General features: G+C 40.4%; 1 protein-coding gene across 1 annotated transcript in view; it reads right to left on the bottom strand.

Moving 5' to 3' along the window:
* Positions 1-2,401: 2,401 nt before the first annotated feature.
* Positions 2,402-24,796, bottom strand: part of CNKSR2 (connector enhancer of kinase suppressor of Ras 2) — a gene marked incomplete at its 5' end in the record, with an annotated part of 160,947 nt that continues 138,552 nt past the window's right edge. Inside the window, 2 exons of the mRNA XM_009069964.1 lie at positions 2,402-2,617; positions 5,627-5,823. Coding sequence (XP_009068212.1) covers positions 2,402-2,617; positions 5,627-5,823 — 413 coding nt within the window. The remainder of the gene's footprint in view (positions 2,618-5,626; positions 5,824-24,796) is intronic.

Raw genomic sequence — 24,796 nt, 5'->3', positions numbered from 1 at the left:
AAGGGGACATGGGTCTGTGAAATGCAGGTAAAATGGCCAGAAACCACAGAATCACTTTGGTATGGATTAAATTGAATCTTGAATCATAAATGTTCATTTAAAACCTAAATTTATTGTACTTCATTTTACAGTGTTCCCTTTCTAGGCTGAGAGTCAATACAATAAAAATATATATAGAAGAACATTTAATAGTCTTAAAAGAAGGCAGCACAATGGAGAGGACACATGTTCTTTGTCACTAGACTAGCTTAAAAAACTGTAATGTTTAATTTTCACCTTTAAAGCAATCAAGCTAACTTTACTAATGTAAAGTGCAGGCAGAATGGCTGTTGCATAGCAACAGATCTAAGTCTTCTGAACTGCCTTGGTTTTGACAAGGAATCAACTACACAATGTGCATATACATCCATCAGCTATAAAGAGGTTTTTATATGAATATATTTACTTTTGGTCCAGTAAAACAATAGCAAGAGAATCTAAATGCTTGGAACAATAGCACAATCAATTTCAAGTCAAGCATTTTTTAAGAGAAATTTACAAAAACCTCACAAATTTAATATACAAGTCAGTACCCATGCAGTAAATAAATGTCCAGTTTATACAAACAATATTCTTCTAATGGTACAAATCTTACACTGAATCCAGAATTCTATACAAACATTAATACATGATTTGTCATCCATATCAACTTGAATATAGGATTACTGAAAATGGGCTACAGAAAGGCCACTCTTCTGTACAGTTGTGCAAAATCTGCAGAACATTTGCAATCCAAATGCAGTAACAAGATAGAAGAAAAGAAAGGGAGAGAAAGAAGAAAAAAGAAAAAGGGAAAGGGAAGAAATAGAAAAAAGCGGAGAACGAGGAATAAAATAAAGAAAGAGAGAACAAATCAGTCCATTCTTTTCTTCATCCCTTCATGGATGTAACTACCAGGAAATATCAGAGCTCATAAAGTTTAAAGTACATTCACTGAGCTGTACAGGCAATAGTCTAAAGTTGGTTAAGAGTACAACTCCCTGTAAAAAGTATAAAGGAGGCTTTTCCTTTTCACATGAGTGTTATTAAATCATGTCATGAGTCCTAACTTATGCAGCAAAATACTGAAGAGCAGCAGAAATATTTTGTCATGCTCTGATCACTCTTCAAAAACAAGCCCATTAAAAGTAAGTATGTGATTTAAGACTTCCCTGCCATTTTTATTCCAGGTGTGTGCCTAACTTCGAGGAGCTATTTCCACTCATATTCACTGGGTTGTCTCCAGCATATCTCAAATCTCATGGAAGTTCAAAACATTTTAACTGGCTTGTGAACTCAGTAGAACCCATAGACTTCCCTTCCCCTTTAAAAGCAAACCAGAGGCTTTTTTACTCCTTGGTTATTTTTCAGGTTCTGTGCTCAGCTCTGCTCCCATCACACATTTTCCCTGCATACAATACAGCAAAATTTCACAGCTCAGCAAACACATAGGAGACTACTTGAAAAATCCTATTCACTCCTTTTCTATTGTGGGAATCTTCAAAGCATCTCAGATTTGGAGCATTTCGCTGGGAACCTTTTCCACTGCTGCTTTTCCAGGCAAAAGAAATTCTGCTACCAAGGATGTTCAAGGTCTACATTTTCTCTTTTGCAAATTCTGCACATTATACTGATACCTTCAGTGCAAAAGCATCATAAATCACAGTACCATGACTATTTTTTACAAAAAATTAACCTAATGTGATTAAGAGACAACACAAAATTTGGTCTTAATTATAACACAAACCAGCATCCCTTTGGACTGATGGTAAACCTTACCAACAGGCTTTAAAACAAGGAAATAAGATCTAACCTTTTGGTCCTTAGATTCACATTAGTAATTTTTCTGTCTGCTGATTTTCACCCTTTTGTGTGTTTGACAAAACTTTATCATAATCATTGCATTACACCTTTTTTTCCCTGCTATTTTACAAAACTCCTAGAGTTTCTCATTAAATATAAAAATTGTTTTTCTCCCACCACCAAAATAGTACCTGCACTCCAAAAATGCAATGCAATACTGGAATTATATAATATAAAATATCACTGTAAAAGTGATCTTCAATAACAAAAGCTTTAGCATGTGGAACCTCCTGCATGAAGGCCACAGTCTTCCAAAAATGCTTTTAAATCCTTTCCTTTAATAGCTAAAGATCAATGTTTGATATTTCACAGAAGGTAAACACAAGCAGAGCGTTGGTAGCATATAAAATATACAAATCCTCATTAAAGAAGTGGTATTGTTGACCATTGAAGGTTTACTTCACACAGCTAAGTAACATTAAAATATAATTTACTAGAGCTCCCACGTATTGATATAAAAACTACTTTATGCACTTAAGTAAAGGGCTTAAGTGTAGGAAATGGACAAAAAGAGAGACCTTTATACATGTGTTTCTATGTAAGAGTGAGTGTGTGCTAAGGAGGCTATAAGTGCATCAACCTCAGATGAGCCATTAACAGAGTCCCTCGGGGTGCTGCTTTGATAGATGTCCATGAAGAGATCAAGATACATTTGTTTCCATTCTTGAAAGTCTCTAGATGTCAAAGCTGGATTATCCAGAACTTTATCTATAATGGCTACTTCTCCTTCCCTGGCCTGGGAGAGAAAAGGAAGAAGCAAAGAGTCAATGCGAGTGATGAGTCACTGACAAAATCAATCACGTGGGTCAAAGGAGGGAATGGGGGGTGCAAACTCAAGCCACAGAGCCCCTAAAAGCATGGGAACTATCTGCTATATATAATCACTCACAAACAGAAGCCCTTTGCATGGGGTGTCACCCTGTGGGGCTAGGGTTTCCCCTTGCCTTGTCCAGCACCCTCGGAAACATTCCCTAGTCTCCTTCCTCACCCCTTGCTGAGCCCAAGAAAAAGCAAGCCCTGCACTGTTTACTATTAGCTGCTTGCATTTCTCAATATGTGTTTCACACAACAAAGTGCCATCTGTTTGTTCTCGATCAGCATCAGAAACACTGTGTGGGTGCGTGGGATGCAGACACAGCCTCCCGCCTGCCCACACAGCCAAGCCTTTTTGTAAGGCTTGTCATGGGGGCAGCTGAGCACTATACTGCAAAAGCTTCTGCAAGGAGTCCCATGTTAACAAAAACTTATCTTCCCTAAGGATCTCGTGTATGTGATGGGCTGGCTGGCTGCAACCTCCTCCTACCACTGCAGTGGCAAAGAGAAGGCAGAAAAAGGTAAAATACAACAGTTGCTGGTCCCTCCTGGTGTCATAAACACTCTCTGGTGATTAGTTTATAGAGTAGCTGACAGGCAGCTGGCACAGATCAGAGTAAGCATTAGATACACCTGTAGCCACCCGTGGTTGTTGCAAGTGGTGGAAGCTGGATGCTGCAGACATAAGCCTTGGAAACACAGTTTACACATGGGTTTCCAGCACTACTCTTCTGCACAGTAATGGTATGCTCACCAGCAATCTCTCAGCTATCCTCTCTGCCAGACAGGTTTCACACTCTTCACTGCTAACTCACATTTTCCATGTCCATACTATGAGTATGTTAAATCTTTCTGGGGAGAATGGTAGGGGGAAATATTAAGCTGTGTCAGCCCACATTGATGGGACACATCAGAAGGGTTAGAGATGTCACCCATAAGAAGTAGGTTGAAAAGTATTTTCCATATTTTGCAAACAGCAACTAATTAATACTACTGCTAGAATACTCATTTTCAGAAATGGAGGAGCAAGCTGAGAATGAACAGTGGAAATGAAACCTTGGGAACTCCCAATTACCATATCTCTGCCTGAACTACCATAACCTGCTAGCAGATTGTGGCTGGTCCCACACCTCTGCACTACCAGCCAGCCAGCTCGTACTCAGTGGCAGGAGAATGGTTTGTCTTATTACAGGAAAGAGAGCAGTGGGGTCTTTCATTGAGGACTTGAAAGATGAGACAACAAGAGCTAGAAGCAGTTTGGAAGGCTGTCTCAGGCTACTATTATGTAGGATAAAATTAAAGGAGAGTTCAGAATATCAACTCCAACAACCCACTGCAATTGGCTGCATTCAGGAAAGAGAAATCAAAGTCACTGATAAAAATAATGAATAACTGATTAGGCAACAGCAGTAGCTACTGGTAGTAATGACTACCAGTAGTATGGCAGAAGTGGAGCTCTTGGCTATAATGGAGCTAGAAACTTGTGATGAGTTACCAAGATGTCACTGCAAAACAAGGACATGTCACTCTACACTGTTGTTCTACGCAAGAAACAACAATTATCTGTCTTTGGTCCTTGCTGCCATTGCATTTTCAATTACTGGTGTCATGTACTTAAGAATGATTTGTATCAATCATGGGCCAAACAAGAATGGTGACCAGTTGAGAAAATATGGCTCATGAACAGAGAATGAACAAATTGTGTTTGCTTGGTGGAAAAGATGTTCCAGAGAAACAGGAAAACAGGCATCTGCTGGGTCAAGAGGTTGTGCTGGTTTTGGACTTCCCTGAAGGAAAGCAATGTCATTTGCAGGAAGCCATTGGTATAATGTATCTCAGGTGTCAATAAATACTGACAAGAGAGCCAATTCAGCATGGGAGCAAACTGCTGATACAGAACCACAGCTTTGGTATGAGAGACGCCGCCACGGTACAAAAAAGTACAGCTACAGGGTGAACCTCCTGCCACCCTGATGTGTCTGAGAGTACTGTGATTTTTGTTTCAGTTTCTCATGCTTGTATAAGTCACATGCCCAGATAATAGTGCAAGTTGCCTTCAATGAGCTGATACAGTGCAGAGAATTAAGCATGCATAAGATTTTTTTTCAGGATGGGAGCCCCACAGCATGAAAATAATATTGCTCAAATGCTTCTCTAGGTGATGCAAAACGAAATTAATTAATGTTAATAATGCCTTCTTCGGTGAAGGCTGTTACAAAATGCACTGTACAATTATCTGGTGACTTAAAATGTGGTAATTTAATATATTTAACAGGGTCCCTAGGGATATCCAGCATATTGTTTGCTGAAATCTCTATCAGGACAGAAATGAAACTGCTGTAACAAACAAAGGAAGCTGACAAGGAGGCTAAATGAGCTGTGGTACATTTAAAATAACCATAAAAATCTTCAAATCTATCATTACTACTATCTATTAATTTAATCAATCATACTGATTAAATACAATGATCCTATCAGCTTACACAGAAGAAAAAACACAGTTTACTCCTGGACAAGCTCATCAATTAGAAAATAATGAAGTGTTGCAAGAGATACTGCTCCCTCCCAAAAGGTTTTGCCTAACTCTAGATTTTGGCACTTACAGACTGAACACATTTCGGTAAATGAGAATGTTCAGGGACAAAAAGGGAATTAAGGTTTCCTCCAATAATTTGGTGTCAAATTCTGTTAAACAAGCTAGAGGAGGAGCAGCTGACTGAGATTTTATCTGTGCAGAAATAAAAACTGATCCCCTCACTTTGACTGCTCTCCCAGGCACACTTTTCTCTGCTTTGCAAGCAGCTTTTCCCCATGTCTCCCTTGTTTTGCACACTAGGGTCAGCCTGGACTCCAGCTGTGCACAATAATCTCTGAACACAATGCAGCCCGATCCAACCCTGGGGCAGGGTTTTTCCTCCCTCTTTTATCTCACCTTTAAAGTGCTTTTCAGAATTCGCAGCTGGTGCAGTTTTTCATTGACTACTGGATCACTACATCTCTTTATAAAAGATTTCTTATACTCCAGCTTAGTGGAAATCCGGTGTTCTCCTAAAGGAGACAGGCTGGCCTGCTCCAAGGCTCTGTACAAATCTTGCAAGGAGTCTGCTGTTTTCTCCTCTGTAGTTTCAACTGTAATGAGAAAAAGGGAAACATAAAAAAAAGAGGAAAAAATAGAGAAAGGAACAATGAATCATTAATGTGATTATATGAAGACCTATCAAAAACTTTCACAAAATATTTAACAGGTTTAACTAGATCGTGAAGAGAATATTTCAGACCTCCTAAATTCCAGAAAAAAAGTGATGTGACTGCTCCTTCTTGCTACTGCCTTCAGGACAAATGGAGAAAAAACTTTCAAGAATGTAAAATCTTGACTCACAAAGAAAGGGGGGGGAAAAAAGAGAAATAATGCCGTGTGTAGTAATATTAGAGTGAATTACTACCAGAAATCAGGTCTCTGGTACTTCAGTTAAATAATGCTGGTGACTTCATCATTACAAGGAAAGGAAGCCCCGGAAGGCTCCTGCTGAGGAAGCTGATCAGGGATCAGGTCTTGACCTAAAAGTGCCAATAAACAGCATTCAAGAGTATGTTTGTGATGGTGGCCCTGGAATGACGTATCATTTTCTTTCCTAGAAAAGTCCACTTATTTTTGATACTCAAAAGTGTTGTTCAGTAGTCAGTAATGTTGATACTTGTGGTTTTTTTTACTCTATTACTTGAATGTTTGGCAGCAGACTAGACACTGGATGTAAGACTGCATTCATGGCAGCCTACCTGGCAGCATGGCAAACAAAACCAGAGCTGTTTGCATTAGTTTGGTTTTTAAAAAATAAGAATATATTTACAATAGAATAGAATAGAATAGAATGACTATAATATAATACCAATATATAAATATATGAAATATTTATTATAGGTTTTAAAAATATTTTTTCTAACCAGGACTGGAAGCATTTTAAAGGAAAAAGATAAAAAATGAAAGGTTTTGTTTCTCTAAAAACAAAACCAAGCAAAACCTGGAGATGAAATGTTACTCTGATATGAGCATTTGAAATGCTTCATTTAGAAAGCATCAAAACATTTCAACTTCTCACACACTGTTTTCCCCAGAGGAAACTGTTTGATGACTCTGTACAAACTTGGCAAGTGCCAGTGCAGTGCCAGGGTTAGTGGAGTGGTGACCAGGAGAAGCCAGGGCAGGCCTGGGGAGCAGCCAGCCAACGGGGCAGGTCGCTCTGTGCCTGCTGCCCCTGGCATACTGGCACATGTGCGTGGGCTCCTGGTTGTTTCCATAGCCCTCAGGGCCCTCCCACACAGCCTTAGCTTTCACAGTGGTGCATATTTTCCTGATTTAAGATGCCTGTGTCCTCAGGATGCCTTCATGGAAGCTCCTGTAGGAAGGCTGTTTGGTTTCAAGCACTGCATTTACCCTGTGACTGAGCATGTGCTAAGACATAGCCATTTCCATTGGCTGAAAGTTTAGCAATCCTAAAGTACCTGTAAATAAAGAACCTCAGTGTCCTCGTGTAGTTGGAGGGTTTTTTATCGATTACCCAGAGAGAAGAAATAAAGAACCTCAGTGTCCTCGTGTAGCTGGAGGGTTTTTTATCGATTACCAAGAGAGAAGGCAGTTTGCATTTAGAAATGACATTTCTAGCCCACCAGGAGCTGAGGCAAACTCCCACGTGAGCTCATACTATGCAGTATGGCAACTACTTTCCTCAGGCTCAAGCAAGAGCTCCACAGACCAATATCTCATCACCCCATCACAAAAACTGTTTGCATTTGTATAGATCTTTATACAACCCAAGAATTTTGCAGTCAGCAACTAATCTAGGTGTATCTCTCATCACTTTATTCCTTTGCCCCTTTAGAGGGCAGCTGTTTATAAGGAACTCATTTTAAATTTTTTTTGAAGAGATATGGAAGTGAAGAAGGGGTTGAGACCTTTTCTAGATGGAAGTGTTTTGGGTCTGTCAAGAGCTCCCTAAATCCTCCCATCACGTGCTACTTTGCTTGCAGAGATAGGTTCATCACTGTCAATGGTGGCCAGGACTGAAAGAGAAGAGATGCATTTCTTTTTCTTGCCTATTTCTGTCTTATTATAACATCTAATGTATTAAAGGGCAAAACATTCAGTAGCTGAATATATATAGAGTGGTTAAAATCTCCCATGGGCTTGTTTTTTATACTTTCTTAAAAAGTCCATGAAGCAATGAGATCAGAAGTTTGGGATCTCTCTATCAGTTCGTATTGCTGATTACTGATGTCCACCAGTCTGACAGCTGGGGAATGGGAGTGATTTTCTAAAGGGCAAAGGGAAAAACTGGCCTGATCTGACAGGAGAGCATTTTACATCTGTTTTTTTCTCTCTCTCATCCCTTGTTATGCAAGGCAAAAGAGATCTTTCCTCAGGTGTCTGTTCCCCAGCCACATTGCCAACATTGTACCCTCAGAGGATTAGTACAGGGATGGCTTGCTGAAGAAGCCAGCCAGACTTTGACTCTACACCATCTGAATTTACTTTGCTAGAGTGATCTAGACCAGCAACCAGTAACCACATCCAGGCTTGCCATTGAAACCCTATGGCCTCCTGAAACACCAAAGGTCCCCACCAAGGTGAAGTACAGCATTTGGGTTCAATACTGAATGATAATTGCTCTTAATGAACCTGGATGGCAGCATGGTCCCTGTAGATCTAAACCTTGTGCTGGGGGCTTGTCCTGCCCCCCTCACCACGCTGCTGGCCTGGGCATCTGCATGGCTGGTGCTCCTCAGGGCTCACCTCCTGGGGTGGGCAATCACTGCACAACATGGGCATCAACTGCGGACAGCGGAATTCTACCCTCGTCCTGGATGGGAACAGCTCTGAGACTGCACGGAAAGAGGCACAGGACTATAGGGCCAGCACACAGGCTGGGCTAGGCAGCAGAGCACTGACAGAAGGTGTTTGGAATGCGTCAGCACATCACCTCCCCCCTGGCTGGAGCTGCCTCCCCCGGACTCTGTCACTGCCTTGCTGATGTAGCTATGAACAGTGTGTCAAAAAGAGGACAGAATTTGCTAAAAAGGCAAAGAGGAGGGAAGAAAAACAGTAGGTCCCTTAGATACCCTGCTGCTGCTGAGGCTGGGTAATCTTTAAGGAGGGCAAGATGCTGCCTTGTTCCACCCATGGCGGGGGAGAGGGCAGCATGCGTCATGCAAACACATCCCAAGCCCTAAATATTTTCCAGAGAAACACTGAGGGTGGTGGTGCCGCTCCTCTCAATGGCTCTCAGGGGGCGGGAATGAGATTTCATGCACATGTCCCCTCCCTCAGCCTTCTGCTAGAGACTTTGATTGATTTCCTGTAGGTGTTGGTGAAACCCTTGGCACCATAAAGCATCTGAGGAATTCTATTAGATAGAGCTGTGCTTAAAACATATTACTTTTTTTAACTGATGGATTTGTATGCAAGTCATGCTATTACAGCAGGGCTGTTTTGTTAAGGAAGAATAAGGCCTCAGGTAATGTGTTGTTTAAGTAGAAAACGTGGTCTAATGGGATTTGCAGATGACCTCACAACAACAACAACTAGCGCAGCAGGTTGTTATTCACCCTCACTTTGCTGCTGAGTCACAGGTTGCATCTTTTCTGTTCCTCTGAATACAGTGCCAGGTTTCTGCCTCCATATACTGCTGAAAAGGAGGGTTTCTTCTCTGAAGCAGTATTTTTTTCCCCTGCCCCACCCAAGCCTGAACAACTCTGTAACTCTGGAGCAGAAATAAAGCCGCACAACCACTGCAAGACATGGGATCTAAATTCAGAACCATATCATCCAAATGCAAGAATACACAGGCACTAAATTTTGTAACAATGAAACTGCTGCTCTCTCCACATGAATGCAAAACCATTTGCACTAAATTCAGGAGATAAAGAACACATCAGTCTAGTAAACGTTGTGTTGTTACTTTTCATTATTCTGCTTTCCACAGGAAAAGTTTATGATCTTTTTGTACTTTGCCCTAACTTCTTAGAATGCAGAAAATACCTGTATCTACTTTTACATTTTCTCATGAGAGAGAGAGAGATGGAGGTTATGATGAAGCTCTAAGAGGTCAGGAATAGTTTGGGTTCATAGCATTCAGGAAAAAATCCTGGTGGGATTTCTTACACTGTTGTCATTTGTTGTTGAAAAGAGCATACACTGAACTTTGTGATGTACTAAGTGTAATCACCTTCTGGTTACATTGGATAATTCATCTTTCCATTATTTCCTTCTTATAAACCAACATCCTAAGAGCAACAAATAAAAACATCAGACACTTGAGTGGAAAGTGACCAGAGAGAAACAGTTAACATTGGTATTTACATGGATCAAGATGTGATTGGTCCATGTGAACTCATAATTCAGGAACATGGTACTGAATTAGAATCATGTAGAAGGTCACCACTGCAACCCAGCTGGCTAACACATTGCTCTCTGGATATGGGGAATCTCCAGGCACACACTCCTCATAAATCTGCTCTAAATATATGGAATAACCCCTAGTAATTTTCAGTGGAGGTTCCTGCACTTCTGTGATTCTCTTTTCCTGTAAAAGCTCAGGCCACCAATGTCTTGCATGGTTTTCCTCTTTCAGTGAGGTACAAGAGGAACCAGTGATTGCACCTGGGGCTATGAGTGCACAGAACTGCCCATGCAAGGATACTGCCACACAGCTAATCATAAATTTTGTCACTCATTCTGCTGACAAGGTCATATTTTTCAAGGCTCAAAGCTCTCCATTGTGGCCTCTCTGGTCTTTGCAGTGCCTTCTGACACCACCCAGGCTCAATCTCATTGCCTTTACAGACTTCTCTTCCTGACTGACAGACACTGCTGCCCTGATGGCATTCTCCATTTTCCTGCTATCCTCTATTCTGTTCACTACCTTTGCAGCTTAGTGACGCACTTTCCTTCCCCCAGCAACTCCTCTCACACACGCCCACTCCTCTCCTTGCAATTAGCCCTGCATTTGAACAGATGTACCACCCTCTGCAAATCCCCAGAAAGCCAAGCTGTTGCGAAGTCTGTGACAGGGAGCAAACAAGGCACAGTCAGACTGAAATCCCCAGGCTCCACTGAAATTTAGTCTCATTTTCACTCCTTTTTGGTGAGGTCACTCTCTCTGGCAGCAAAACCAGCTCAGCTCAGCTTTCTCAGTATCTAAAGGAGGCAATTTTGTTAGCTAGCTACATTATTAAACAGCTGTCATGTTATTTCCCCCTTTCAAATCCCAAAGATTTACTTCTAATTTGAGAGCTACACCTTTCTGGTTTACCTTTCATGCAGGGGAGGCATCTACCTGAAGTGTCCCAGAGACTGTCCACAAGTGGCAGTAAATGCTCCACCAAAACAACGAGCATCCCAGGCCTCTGGGAGATGGTTTCAAATCAGATAAAACAGCTCTGGATTCACAAATATCTGGGTTAGTCTTTTGTTTTTTCTTTGCCTTCTTAACCCTGTCATCTCTATGTTGGGAAAAGACAAGTTTGATTACCACAAGATAACTAATAACTGACATAATCCCAGTACCAACGAAGCATTTTGTAATTTTCCTATGCCTCAGCATGTTGTCCCTGCCATGCCTAACAAAAGGGTCTATCAAAACTTGCCTGATCCTGCACCTGTTTCACTGGTAGGTAGGTGGAGCAGCAGATGGATGTATGCTGACCCCTTGGGAAGGGAGGGAGTATCCTGGGGCAAGCTCTCCAGTCCCAGCTCAGGCTGTGCCAACAGGCAGGCAGGGGCAGGGGATGTAATGTGGCCACAGGGTGCAACAACCTGGCTGGGCTTGTAAACCCCAGGCAACAGTTAGGAAAAAGACAGAAGGGATCTCCCTTTATTTAAGATGAAAAAGTAGAAAGATTGAAGGAGAGTGGATATGGATTGTGTCTGTGTTTCAGGGGAGGGGGGGAAAGAAATCCTCCAAAGTAGTTGGTTTCTCAGTGCAAGGCTTAAATCCATCTTGCTGTTCAGATTAATCATTAGAGTCCAAACTGCACAAGACAGAGACATACCCAAATGCTTATAATGCAAACATCCAGGAATTACTCCTGTTTTCCACTATTTGGATAGATGGCTGGCAGGATATTTCCTTTCCCCCACCAACTGCATGGAACAAAATGGTGAAATCAATATAAGGTTTACAAGGAGATGGTGTCTGCACAGCTGTGTGCCGAATATTAGGTCATCCCTGCACAGGTATGGGGGAGCCACAGTGACATGGAAAGTCAGATCCTGGTAGGAAAATGTTACAAGTCTCATCCCATATGAGAAGAGGAAGAAGCAACACAGTGTTTAAACCTGTGTTTACAGGTCCAGCAGGCAGGAGGTGCAATAAAATGCAGGCCTACATAGAAACAGCTGCTAATCATCTGCTTTGGGTAATATGGAGCAGATTTCCCTCTGAAAGTACAAATAGAAACCTGTGTCATCTCCTATGCCACATTAAAATTAAGGCCTGACTGGGCATGTGATTTGCTTGTGCACATACACATACAGATATATGTATGTACATAAACACATCTGCATATTAATGCTTGCCACAAGTGAAGAAAACTTTAAGCAGGCTGAATTAAAGCTGGGGGCTTCTTGTGCACTGCCTGATCTTTGCAACCCTTATTTCTGGTATTGCTTACTTTTACTTGCCCTTTTCTGATTTGTGTAATCCTCCATCCCTTATGGTCCTGTGTATGTGATAGTGCAGCATTTTTTCCCAGAAATCTGAGTCAAGGAAGGAGGAGTGGTGCTTAAAAACAAGTTTTGATCCATGTGTTTGGTGAAATATTAGTGGCTGGAAGATGATTAAATTTTGTATTAATTATTTTGCATGTATTTCATGCATGCATTTAATTTGCATTTTATACCATCCTTTCCTCTAAAAGGCAAGCATTTTTGGGTTACCAGGGTAGTTGTACATGGTTTCCATTCTCTCCTATTACATAGACCTGCAGGTAAAAAACCATATTCCCTAAAGAGGGTGTTCACTGGAAGCACCAGCACAGCAGAGTTCTGCAACACACTGGAGTTTTCCACCCAGTTGTACGAGGCTGCCTCTTCTCTCACATGCATGAGCATAAATTGATTTCTTGAAATAAAGTGAACTGTGCAGGCAAGTGCAAAACTCGTCTCCCAGAGGACAGATATCTGTAGGTATTTCAGGCACCTTCCAGTATAATCAAGTTCAATCAGAAGCAGTTTGGTACCATAACCCCAGAATTGGTAAGGCCTGAGAGATGGTAAACCTTTGATGTGGCACCAAAGTTCTATTTTTTGTGAACTGTTTATGGCACTAGGAGTTTTCTTTTTGGATCAGTAGATCCCTGTGAATCTCTCTGCCGATGAAGTCACTTTTCTGGTGATATCTGAATGACAAGCTGCCTACACTTTGTCATGGTCTTGTGAGGCCTCAATGCCCTGAAGCTGTAGTGTGTGAGCTGGCAGGGTGAAGCATGTTCAACCTCCAGCCTTCATGTGACACTGGAGCTGGTCTTACTGTAAGTCTCACACCCACCTCAGCCACCTCTCTTCAGCTTTCCATGCAACTCAAATTGTTCATTAAAAGCAGCTGACACTAAACTCAGCATTAGGAAAAATCAATCCTTGATGTCTCTCCCTGAAGACCTGCATTGTTGAGCGGATGATAATGTTTAGTCATTTTCAACATCCACTTAGCAATGAAATACAGGTGCCAGCTAATGGGTTAATATGTTAGTGAGAAGGGAAAACACAGACAGAGGGAATAATTAGCTCATTCTGTTCATGCTGTCTTCTGACAGCTCCTACACACCTCAAATGAGCATCAGGAAGAGCTCTCTATTTTCTCCCAGCCCTGCTGTTTCTTGAGGTTATATTGGTGGGCTGTGATTTCAGAGAGGGTCTAAAAATGAAGTAACTCTGAAGCTTCCCAAAGTAACAGGGAACTCTGATCAGTGGCAGAAATGAAGCTTCCCAAAGTAACAGGGAACTCCGATCAGTGGTAGAATGTTTTGGTAGTAGTGTTATAGTTGCATCCTTTTTGGTTTTTGGACATGGTACTCTACACATTAAGTTGCCTGTGAAGGCATCAGTTTAACCTTCATCTGCTGAACTGATTTTAGTGACTCTTTGGGATAATTTGACACAATGAAGTAGGATGTCCTGACATTTTTCTGTGCCACATATTGTTATAAGTGCTGTTTAATTTTACCACTAGCTACCAGTGCTGAATTGAAATAAACAGACCAATTACATTTTGATGGTTCGCTTCCCTTTGGGCTCTGCAGTTCAGAAACAATGAAAAACTTGTATTTACGAGATAAGCCAGGAACTGGAGCAAACTAGGTAAACTGCTAGATGTCTGGGGATGCTGTGACTTTTAAACAGGCCAATGAGGTCCCTACAGATACATCTCACAAGCAATATATGGAGGCAATTACTCCTTCAGGAAATTTTTTTTTACAAACCCTAAGCTGTTACAGCACTGAAAGTTGTGAAAGGTTAAGTGACAAACGATATGGACCCAGTAACATTACTCACCAGTCTGAATCAAGCCACAGTCACGCTCGCACAACAGCAATGCCTGTCAAAGTTTATGGGATTGATACCTTAAATCAAGCCTGAACAGAAAGGGTACGTATTCCTGGTGAGCAACACCCACCCAGAAAATGAAGTCTGCTCCAGGCTACGTCCCAAGATGCTTATTTGTATGAAAATATAGCACCAATGAATGAAATTTTCAAAAGCACTTACATCACTTAGGAATTACAATCCTACTTTCAACATGAAAGAAATATGGAGAATTAGTGTGCCTGGGGGCCAGATTAATTTAAGTGCAATCTCAGTTACCTCTGTAACACACTGTGGTCTGTTGGGGAAGCCCCTCCCAAGGCATTTATGAAAGGGGCCTGGAATACTACCCAAAATGTTACCCCAGATGATGTCATATTTATTCAGATATATTTAGATTTATTACTGGATTTATAATTGCACATTTTATGATAGCTGCACTGATTAGATTCCAGCCTAATTAATCTGCACCCTGATTTACATGTTATTTATGCAGTGCATGACACTGCCAAATATTAAGCACCCCCTGTCAGCTGCTGAGTGCCCATCTCACTCCCATGGTCTCTAAGCGCTGCACAGAGTTCCAAGTAGCTTTGAGAACAAAAGCTATTACTGTGACATGAGAAATGCAATAATACCATGCGGCTTTGCGAGACATTACTCATGTTATCAGATGTCATAATGAACTTGTGAACACGTATGCATCTCAGCATAAAGCACTCTCTCAAAACTGGCCCCAGAGTAGTCACAGCAGAAAGGTCCATTCCCCATCCATTGGGGAGAATGTGTTTGCCACAAAAGAAACAAGAGAAAGGAAATGAACGTCTGCCCCGACAGACAAGGGTTATGCAAAAGCAAGACTGAAAATTTGCTGGCTTATTTCCTTTATTAAGCCCAAAATAATACCTTTAAAAAATCCTGACTTCATGAATAAATCAAATGCCTTCATTAAAGAAACATTTACTGCCATTTTCTATACTTTATTTTAAGGCATACAGAAAAATATTTAACAAATGTGTATGCAATTAAATGCCGGGGACTGCTAATTACAGCCCTTCTGAATGCCTCTGCAAAACAAAGATACTCAATACAATATGTTAGAAAGGGTGGGGAAAAGAAAGAGAGAAAGATGAAGACAATATAATACGCATTAGCGCAGATATATGCTGGCCTTTGGCTACGAGCAGCAAATAAGCCATCAGCATAACCCCAAATGGCAGCCAAAGGACATTTGAGAGTCACATCTTTGCTTCTGCTTCTCTAATTCATTTCCAAAACATTTCACCTCGAACTAATTATGGAATTTAATGACAGAATGTAAAGGACTGGCTGGGGTTGCAGGCCATTCCAACAAGGCTTTAATGACATATCCTTCAGGTTGCAGAATCTTTATGTACTTAGCAGTGATTTATCAGCCCTGGCAGAGGCAGGTACTTCAAAGGCAACCTTATATAAAAAATAAATTCTGCCTTTGCCAAGCATTGGAAAGAGCACTAAATTAAATTTTAAAATCAATTCCTATGGACAAGAGAGTCATAAAAACTCAGTGGGTTTGTCTATTTGGCCAACAGGCAAAAATTTATGACAGTACAGTTTTGTAATCAATAAATAGCAATACAGTGTATGTTTCTGATTAGAAAAAATTAAAGATGCCAAAACAACATTGCTAAATACTTAGGCTGATTTGTGACAGTCCCATTGAGCAGAAACACAAAACATGCATTTTGATGAATTTCCAACTAGTTTATGTCATACTATACTTTTTATTTCTCAAAAAAGAATATTAAAACTATTATAAGCTTTGTCACCTGCTGTAAGGCAGAATGATGTAATTTTATTCACTGCACATTTCCTGTTTGTGAGGCAAAAAAGCATAATTTACTTCTTTATAAAAGGGAAATATATATAACTATATATATATAATTTTATTGGTATTAACATAATGCAATACCATACATTGAGCAAACAGAAAGAAAACATTTCAAAATACATTTTTTAAAAGTATCTCCCCGTAAGATAGTATGAAATATCAAGTAATTAGCATTAACATTATTACAATACACCCTTAGCCAAATATATTAAGGAAAATCCACATTCTAACCACAGAGATAGAGGCAAACATCGACCCATAGGGGACTCAGAACATAATGATAAATACAATATCTGAATCTACTTTGAGTGACATCCAGACAAATACTGGCCCCAAAACAGCCCTCTGGAGTCTGGGTGTTATACAGAGAATACTTTGTGCCTGCTTGGCCAGGCAGCATCACTCACATGTTTAAGTCCTAGAAGATAAAGAGGAACTGAAGAGTTTAACTGCAGATAATAAATCTCAGCGTGAGGTATCTTCTCCGTCATCATCCAAACGAGTGCCAGTGTACCCTCTGGTAATTCATTACGAACCATTAGATAAATGGAACTCTCCAAAAGGTCTGTACATACCTCCACTTGACAGAATACACTTAGTTTAGCATGACACAGTAAGGTGACTTCCTTCACTAATGTGAAGCACGCTTAAATGACATGACTCTGTCTGGTTGGCCTGAATGGGTTCACTGGAGTTCAGTACAAGCAACAGAATTTTACATTACCATGGCTGAATCCCTCTTTAATTCCTCGAGGTGTGCAGAACAAAACTGAGTGACATCAAAGCCCTTCCCCTGTCAAAACCCTCTTCCCCTTCCGTTCTCCCGTGCGGGGGGCAGTATTTTCTGCAAATGTGCGCCATGTAGACTGGATCTGACTTTGTGCCTAGTCCCATTGTGGAAAGGGTGCATTCTTCAAAAGACTGGCCATGCCCTTTGACACCTTCCTGGAGGCCTCATATCCAGGCATGTGGTTGTCTATGTTTTAACAGGTCTGTTCTCTGTTATAAACATCAAAGTTATTCAAGAAGAACTGACTTTCTGAACGGAGGCCATTAGGTTGCTTGCAAGAGGCTGAAGTTGAGTCTCCGTCGTGCCAATTCTCTAATGATAAGTTTATCAACCTTTGAGTCCAATCGGTTCAGTGCCAAGAGATGTGGATCCCATTTGACATGGAGAGGTGCTATCAACTCTCGCAGTGTATTAGCCTAATATGATAAAGCAGTGATACAATAATGTTGAAAGATCTGTGATGTGCCATTATTTCCATATCATATTAGTAAATTAGAAATACTATCATGCAAACAAGAGCAAATAGCAAATCTGGCATACAGTAGCAGCACTACAGAGCCTTTCTAATCTGCATGCAGCTATGCTCGTGAGGACAGACACATGGCACTGTTCTGCTATTACACCTCGCTTCATTAAAATATCCATCCCTGATGCGAAAGAGGTATTTAGGGCAGAAAGTTATATATTCTTTTTTTGTAGTTATGCTTTTAAAAAGAGAAAAGAAAATAACAGAACAAAGACCAATTAAAAAAAAAGCCCCAAACAACCCACAAATAAAACAAGAAAACAATACACATCCTAACCAACTTGGGTTGGTTTTCTCCATGTTGAAGACACATTAGCTCATTTGGAAGCACTGGGAAAGGTTCACATGAATGAGGAGAATGGAAGCAAAGAATGTGCCCCAAATCCACCAAATGTGCTACAAACACAGAAAAATATCCTGGTGGCAACTTATGCGTGAACTAGAAAAAGAGGTGGCACAACACAATCTGGCTCCTTTCGTTCTCCTAGCTGACAGTCCAGCATTGTGCAACGTTGGGTGAAGGATAAGATACAGAGCTAGGAGATCATATGATTTTGCAACCACACTGACATTAGATACTTCCATAAGCTAGGGCTTGAGAACTCGACAATCTTTGTGGACCTGTGTTAGCAAAGAAAAGAGAAAGAGAGAGGTGGAATAAACAGCATACAGCTAAGTTGTTTAGTTAGAGTTTCTGAGTGGATATGCAGTCTCTGCACACAGGCAGTTTCAAAAGCCTGGCTGCTCTCAGTACATTCCCTAATCTATTGTCTACTACACTAAATTGTAAAAAAAAATGAAACTCCATGGATCTTGAAATCCGTCGTCATTTTAGAGCCCAGATATGAAAAGCTGGGGGATGTTTTGTTGTTAAAAAAAAACACTTTCGGAAAGAGTTCAACTGTGCAGAATGTAAAGATATACAAATTATATCCAATTTAACTGGTGAGACTTGTTTAACCCTTGTTAGAGATATTTTTTTGTTTTGTTTTCCAAAAGACAGGATGAAAAGGAAGGAAAATATCAAGCATTGCCATTTTTATTCTTGTGCATATCACAAAAGGTCTGGGAAGCAGAAAAGAAATGTCTCAGTGACAGAAGGCACAAGGTAGAAAGAATCCCAGATGGAAACATTGGTGCCATTTACTCCACCCACGGCAGCAATTGGAAAATGAGTTTCCAGAGAGGCAGAGGGTGAGCAATGTTATATGGAACTCAAACCGAGTTCAGCCGCTTCTCTATTGCTGAGATTTCCCGGGACTCTGCATGTCAACAAGGAGAGGAGGAAGAAGAAGGGTGAACAAAACAGTTTATATAACTAAATCCTAAGTATAGCAGTCAAGAGAAACTTTTATATAACCTATTGTTTAAAATAAGAAACATTTGATTCTACAACCAAAATGAAAAAACCAAACCCACCCCCAAAACCAAACCCCAAACCCCTGACAAACAATAGGCCAAACCAGTACATTTGAGGACTCATGGGATTGAGGAAAGGGAGACTTTGTAGAGTACAAAAGGGAATGTGTTTCACATTTCATCCTGTTTTATACTACAAACAGTCACAGCACTGAAAATAAGACTCTTGAATTTGTTTGGGAAAAGGCACTAAAGGAAAGAGGATACTGCTGCCTTATTGGCATCGCTTTTGCAGTTTCAGGGGATCCTGTCATCTCATGGTTGTTGTTCATACAACTTTAGAAGTTCAGAAAGTTTGGTTTCCAACGTCAGGCTTTGGCAAAAGAAGCTTCTCTTTTTGTGAAACGAGGTGATTATGAAATAAAGGAGGGTTACTGAAGTTAAGCAAGGGTGTTACCTAGCACCTGTGCTCTTTCGCATGCCCTGCTCAGGCTGGCACATGGCCTGTGTCTGTGGAAGAGCTGTGCTACCTTCAACAAATGGTGGGACATGATTTTTTAAATGTATCTCAAATCCAACTAAATTCTGCATTAGAAGACTATTTCTGAAAAACATCTGCTAATAAGACAGGCTTTTTAAAACACTCTTCAGTAATACTGATAAGGCCTGAAGATACAGGTCTATCATCAAACAGTGGCAATTTTTTGCTGTCCCAGCTTGGATTTGTCACAATGTGCATGAACAGCCTTTCATTAGGACCTCTTAAGATTAGTGGTAGCATACACTGTCCTATTTAGCTAAAGGTGGATTTAATTATCAGGCATTAGGGGGACTTTTCTAAATAGATTTTCTCTATCACTTACTGATAGTGAATAACTGTACAACATTTCCTATTAGTGTAGATGTACATTGAGTTTAGAAATTCTGCTTTTTAGTAGTAAAAATATTTTTCCTTATCATTATAAACCTTATGTTTTTCTTTCTGTATCACTAGCATTAGCAAAATGATTTATGTAAAAAACCTCCAGCATCTGGTTTTGTTTCTAGATAAGGTTTTTTAAAATTTGTCTTAAAGGAGAACAAATACAAATAACAAAGAACGAGTAACGTGCTTTCGGATGGATACTTATTGACACTACAACTTATGAAACTCACAAGACTTGCAAACATTTTGAAAAATAAACCAACTGCCATTCACATACAAAAATGAATGTGACCCTGCAAAAATAGGGAAGGGAACTTACTGCATTTATCAACTAAATATGTTTGTATTATGAGAAGGGTTTTATGGCAACCCAGAGAGGTTACAGAAACAAAACTGCCTGCTGTAAATCTCTGCCTGTTCCTTAAGCTAATGTAGTCATGAAAGATGTGAGGAATCTTATGTCTGAGCAAACCTGTAGCAGTGGGAGGCACTTTACCCATCTAAAGTGGCTGATACAGAATGCATAAGGGCTGGGACCAAGTCATCAAGCAGGAGCAAAGAGATGCTCTGCAGGCCTTTCCATGCATGCCACCATGTGTCAAAAGCCAATAAAAACGTATTAAAGGGAAGGAGAAAGTTGTCATCTGAGAGAAATGTTTGAAAGTCACAATCGATAAGGTCTCAAAATGGCTCTCACACAAGACGTTCTATGTAAGGAAAGGGCCATGTAAGGTGATACAACTATTTCTTTTTCTCTTTGAGACCTATTTATCAATAATAAAGGCACAGCAGCAGTCGCTAATGAGAAGGTAACAAGTTAGGGTTTTCACTTTGATGTGTTTTTAAATAAAATACCTAAGATTTTACCACTGCCACTTAAGAGTACACTTTCTTATGAGAGTTCACATTATATATTTTGCCTAAAAGGACAGGTACCTGGTTATTAAATGATATGTTTAGGATAACTTTGCTTTTCAAAGAAGAGTTAGGTTGAATAATAGCATACTGAGAATACATACTGAAATTTTAGAAAAGAAATTTCAAACTTCCCATCTGTAGTGACAATCAGTAAAACTGTAAGCACCTTTTGAAGAGCTATTCTTTCCTTCATTTGTATCCTATTTCTCCATCTATCTATATATTGACAAGAGAAGAACTTTGACTGGAAGCCTTTACCTATTACATAGTCCAACAATGAAGCATACCTAGTTATGTATGTTCCTCTAAAAGTAAATACTATGCCTGAGTAATTAGGCTCTTAAGAATGTATGGAAACAACAATGGGGAAAAGAAAACCTTCAAGTATCACAAACCTTTACCCTGGCTGCTTCTGCTGGAAGTCATTTGGCATATATATCTTCCTCCTTACTAAGGAAATGGTTCAATGCTGTTTGACACAAAGTCCTCAGGAGGACTGCTGGCAGATCTGCAAAATGCCCATTGCTCAATGGTGGGAAGCTCCTACCATCTTCAAGACTGCCCAGGTCTTAGACAGATGCCATGCAGAGACAAAAAGGAACTGGTATAGAGCCTGGCAATGAGAGTGCCCGAGGAAAGAGGGTTTTGATGACACATCCAGTGCAGCCCCCTGACACCATACACCAAAGTAGCACCTCTGCACATTATCCTGTAAGAAGCCTGTTAGGTGTGGAAGCAGTAGCAGGAGTCACTCAGTACTCCTCTGGAAACTGAGCTACTGCAGTAAAGGGCACTGAATCAAACGATGATAATACAGGAGCATGGTTTCTACAGACTTCAAGGTTCACTTTTTTCCAGCATCACAGTATATGCTTTAATGTCCCTCATGTCCTCACTGAGGAACACCAGAGCACAAGTGTTATATGAGAAAGCACCACGGTGAGGAAGGGGGATGGGGAGGACAGATGGTGGTGTCAGCCCATGTGTAACCTCCAGTGCCTGCTCCTCTGCAAGTGCTGCATTTGGCCTCATGAGAACAAGGCAGGGGAAATTAAAGGGCTCTGCCTGACAGGCATTTTTCCTCCCACTTACCACAGGATTTCTAAATCACAAATGTATCCTGGCTCTCCTATGCACTTCATGAACTACAGCTATTGCTACATAACCCTCTACCAACTCAATACTAAAGAACTAAATAAATGAAAATGTATAAAATTAAATTGTCAACTTACTGACTCTTATTATATTATATTCTTCCTAATTCTGCTCATATTTTGTCTTCCATATAAGATATATCTCATGGTTATTCTTGTGCTCTCCAGGTCTCTCTCTAATATCTGTAAAGCTCTCTACAGCTCGTTACCAGGGTCTTACTGGAGTGACAGTTCACAGCTCAAGATGGAGCAGTTTGAGTTGTGGTTCTGTGAGAAATAAGGTTATTTTTTCCAGAGTAATTTGTTTCATAACCATTGTAAACTAATACAAAGGGCTGCTCTCAGACAAAGGAAGCCTTCTAATTTGGGACATAAACAGTGAGACAGTTGACTAACCATGGTCAAGAAAAAAAAAGAGCAGCTGGCTGAATTTCTTATAGTTTTATATACATTCAGAGGGTGCAAGACATAACTGGGACCTTAGCATCCCACTGGGCAATTTATGAATTCTGAGAATGGGATTAAAATTTCTGCATATTGGCACTCTAATTGCTGTATTACACAGAGACTTAAGTTACATATGCCTATGGGACAAGCCTCACCCAGGAGAAGTCTGTGCTACTTTCAAAAGACAAGCATGTGAGGCATATATCATAGAATCACAGAATCATAGAATTTAAGGGTTGGAATGAACCTTACAGATCATCTGGTCCCAACCCTCCCTGCAATGGGTAGGGACACCTTCTCACTAGACCATAATGCTCAAGGCTTCATCCAGCCTGGCCTTGAACACTGCCAGGGTCAGGGCAGCCACCACATCCCTGGGCAACCTGTGCCAGTGTCACACCACCTGTTACTGTACATGACAAAAATGGGAGTTGTGTTTCCTGACAAATGCTTTGCACATCAACTCTGAAAAAAAAAGCAGTGTACTATTTTTTTTGCATTTGTATCACCAAATTTTTTAATAAGGAATATTTAAGGAAAATTGGTCCTATTATTGTAGCAGACTATTCTGTATATCACTTTTATAAGCAGTGTATTTCTGGGTATTTTTATACAGTAAGTCACACAGGGCTTTAAAAAAACCCCAGAAATGTATGCAATTAGCATGTCAAACTTAAATTTACACAAACAAGCTTTTAACTACAACCAGTAGCAGCCACTTTAGATAGAGGAAGCTTTAACAGCCCATCATCAAGTAACATAATTGGTTTTTCTGATCGTGCCATCCATACTGACAACAAAAATACTGATACAGTGACAAAATCATTCCTGTGATAAAATAGCACCTGGCCAGACTATCATCTCCCCACTGCCTGCCTACATCCAAGGGCTTGCCCCTGCCACAGCTGCTGACAACTGCAGCAACCTGCCATCCCAGCCTAGAATCCCTTCTCTGAATGGGTCAATAAAAGAGCCACAGATCACATAAACATTGTAAGTAATATATATCATACCACGTGGTTAAGGTAAAATGAACAGATTGAGAAGAAGGTGTCATCTTCGTGCCCTGTTCTGCTGAGGCTAAAACCTCCAACAGGAATTGGTGTGAAAATCCACCCAGTTAGGGAAAGCTGGGAGGACTGATTATTATTATTATTATTATTGCTGTTATTATTATACTATTATTGCTCATGTAGAGATATTTTAATCCAATTTGGAGCTCACTTGAGAAGAACATGCACAAAACATGGACTATGCTCTTACTCTTCTGGAAAGTGAAATGTTGACAACACTCCTGGCTGGCTGATCTACGTACAACAAAGGAATCCCCTTCTCTTTCCTCATGTACTAGCATGTGTTTGACCCATCAATCCAACCTGCCTTGACTGTTCCCAGGCAAGTCGTATCATTCTGTTCCAACTCTATTTTTGATTCAGTCAGGTCCCTTCCAGGCTTGAGGAGAGACATATTTAGCAACACAAATGCTATCAGACCTGGAACTCTCGTTCATACCAATAACCTGAAATATACTGCACATAATCAGCATATATAGAAACTGCTTTTAGAACTCTTCCTTTAACTAATTTGATTCCTGTAAAAATAAGACAGAAATCACATTTCCTGTTCCAAAACAATGATTCATTTGCTTTCTCAGGTGTCTACAGTGTCCTGAAAGCCCATCAGACAAATACAACAGGGAGCTCCTTGTTTTCCTGCAGTGAATTCCTTACCTACTTGGGAATATAAGATGAAGAATTAATGATAAAATGTTTCATATCTGGTGGATACTAAAAGCATGTATTTTCACCTGGTGAATGTAACCTATTTTTTATGAGAATAATTATCTCTACATAAAAAGGTTGCACTGAAAGGTTTTATGTAAGACACCCTTTGGGCAAGCCAAACATTGCTACTTCTTTTTGCTTATAATTGCTTGTATATTTTTAACAAGCAAAACTGCTTTCAGAGGTGATCCAAGTTTTTCATAAAAAGTATATCCTAAGCCTCTCATATTCCAAAACAATGCCCTCCCCAGTGTAATAGCAGAAAATCAGAGTTACACAGGGATTTCATTAGACTGATGATTCCTCTTACAGGAGGCAAATGCTGAAAATGTCAGAAGTTCCTGATTGTATTTCAACTTAAAAGATAGCAACAAACAGGAAATTTTAAATTATTTCAAATCCCTGAACATGCCAGATTGAATATGATCTCTTTAATTGGACAGTACCTCTTCAAGCCTGCTATGTACACATTTCAGGAAAAGAAAAAACAGCAAACTAATCAAGGGAGTATTTTGTCACATCACTTCATGTGTTCAAGCTCCTGGTTAACCACTCTTTTAGAAAACCACAAGGCAGCCATTCATGAAAATGGATAGTAAAAGGCATTTTTCAGAGTGGTCATGAAGCCCAGACAAAGCTTAAGGATGCCATGCCTGGGTTTCACATGATGGCCAGTCATGGAGAAAACCTTAGCCCTGCTGCCCAGCCTTCCTCTGAAATTCAGGCACATGTCAAAGGCCCTCCTGGCAAGAGG

This window comes from Acanthisitta chloris, unplaced genomic scaffold (assembly GCF_000695815.1).
Source record: "Acanthisitta chloris isolate BGI_N310 unplaced genomic scaffold, ASM69581v1 scaffold2732, whole genome shotgun sequence".
NCBI classification, from domain to species: Eukaryota; Metazoa; Chordata; class Aves; order Passeriformes; family Acanthisittidae; genus Acanthisitta; species Acanthisitta chloris.
This window is presented reverse-complemented; position numbering and strand designations above follow the sequence as displayed.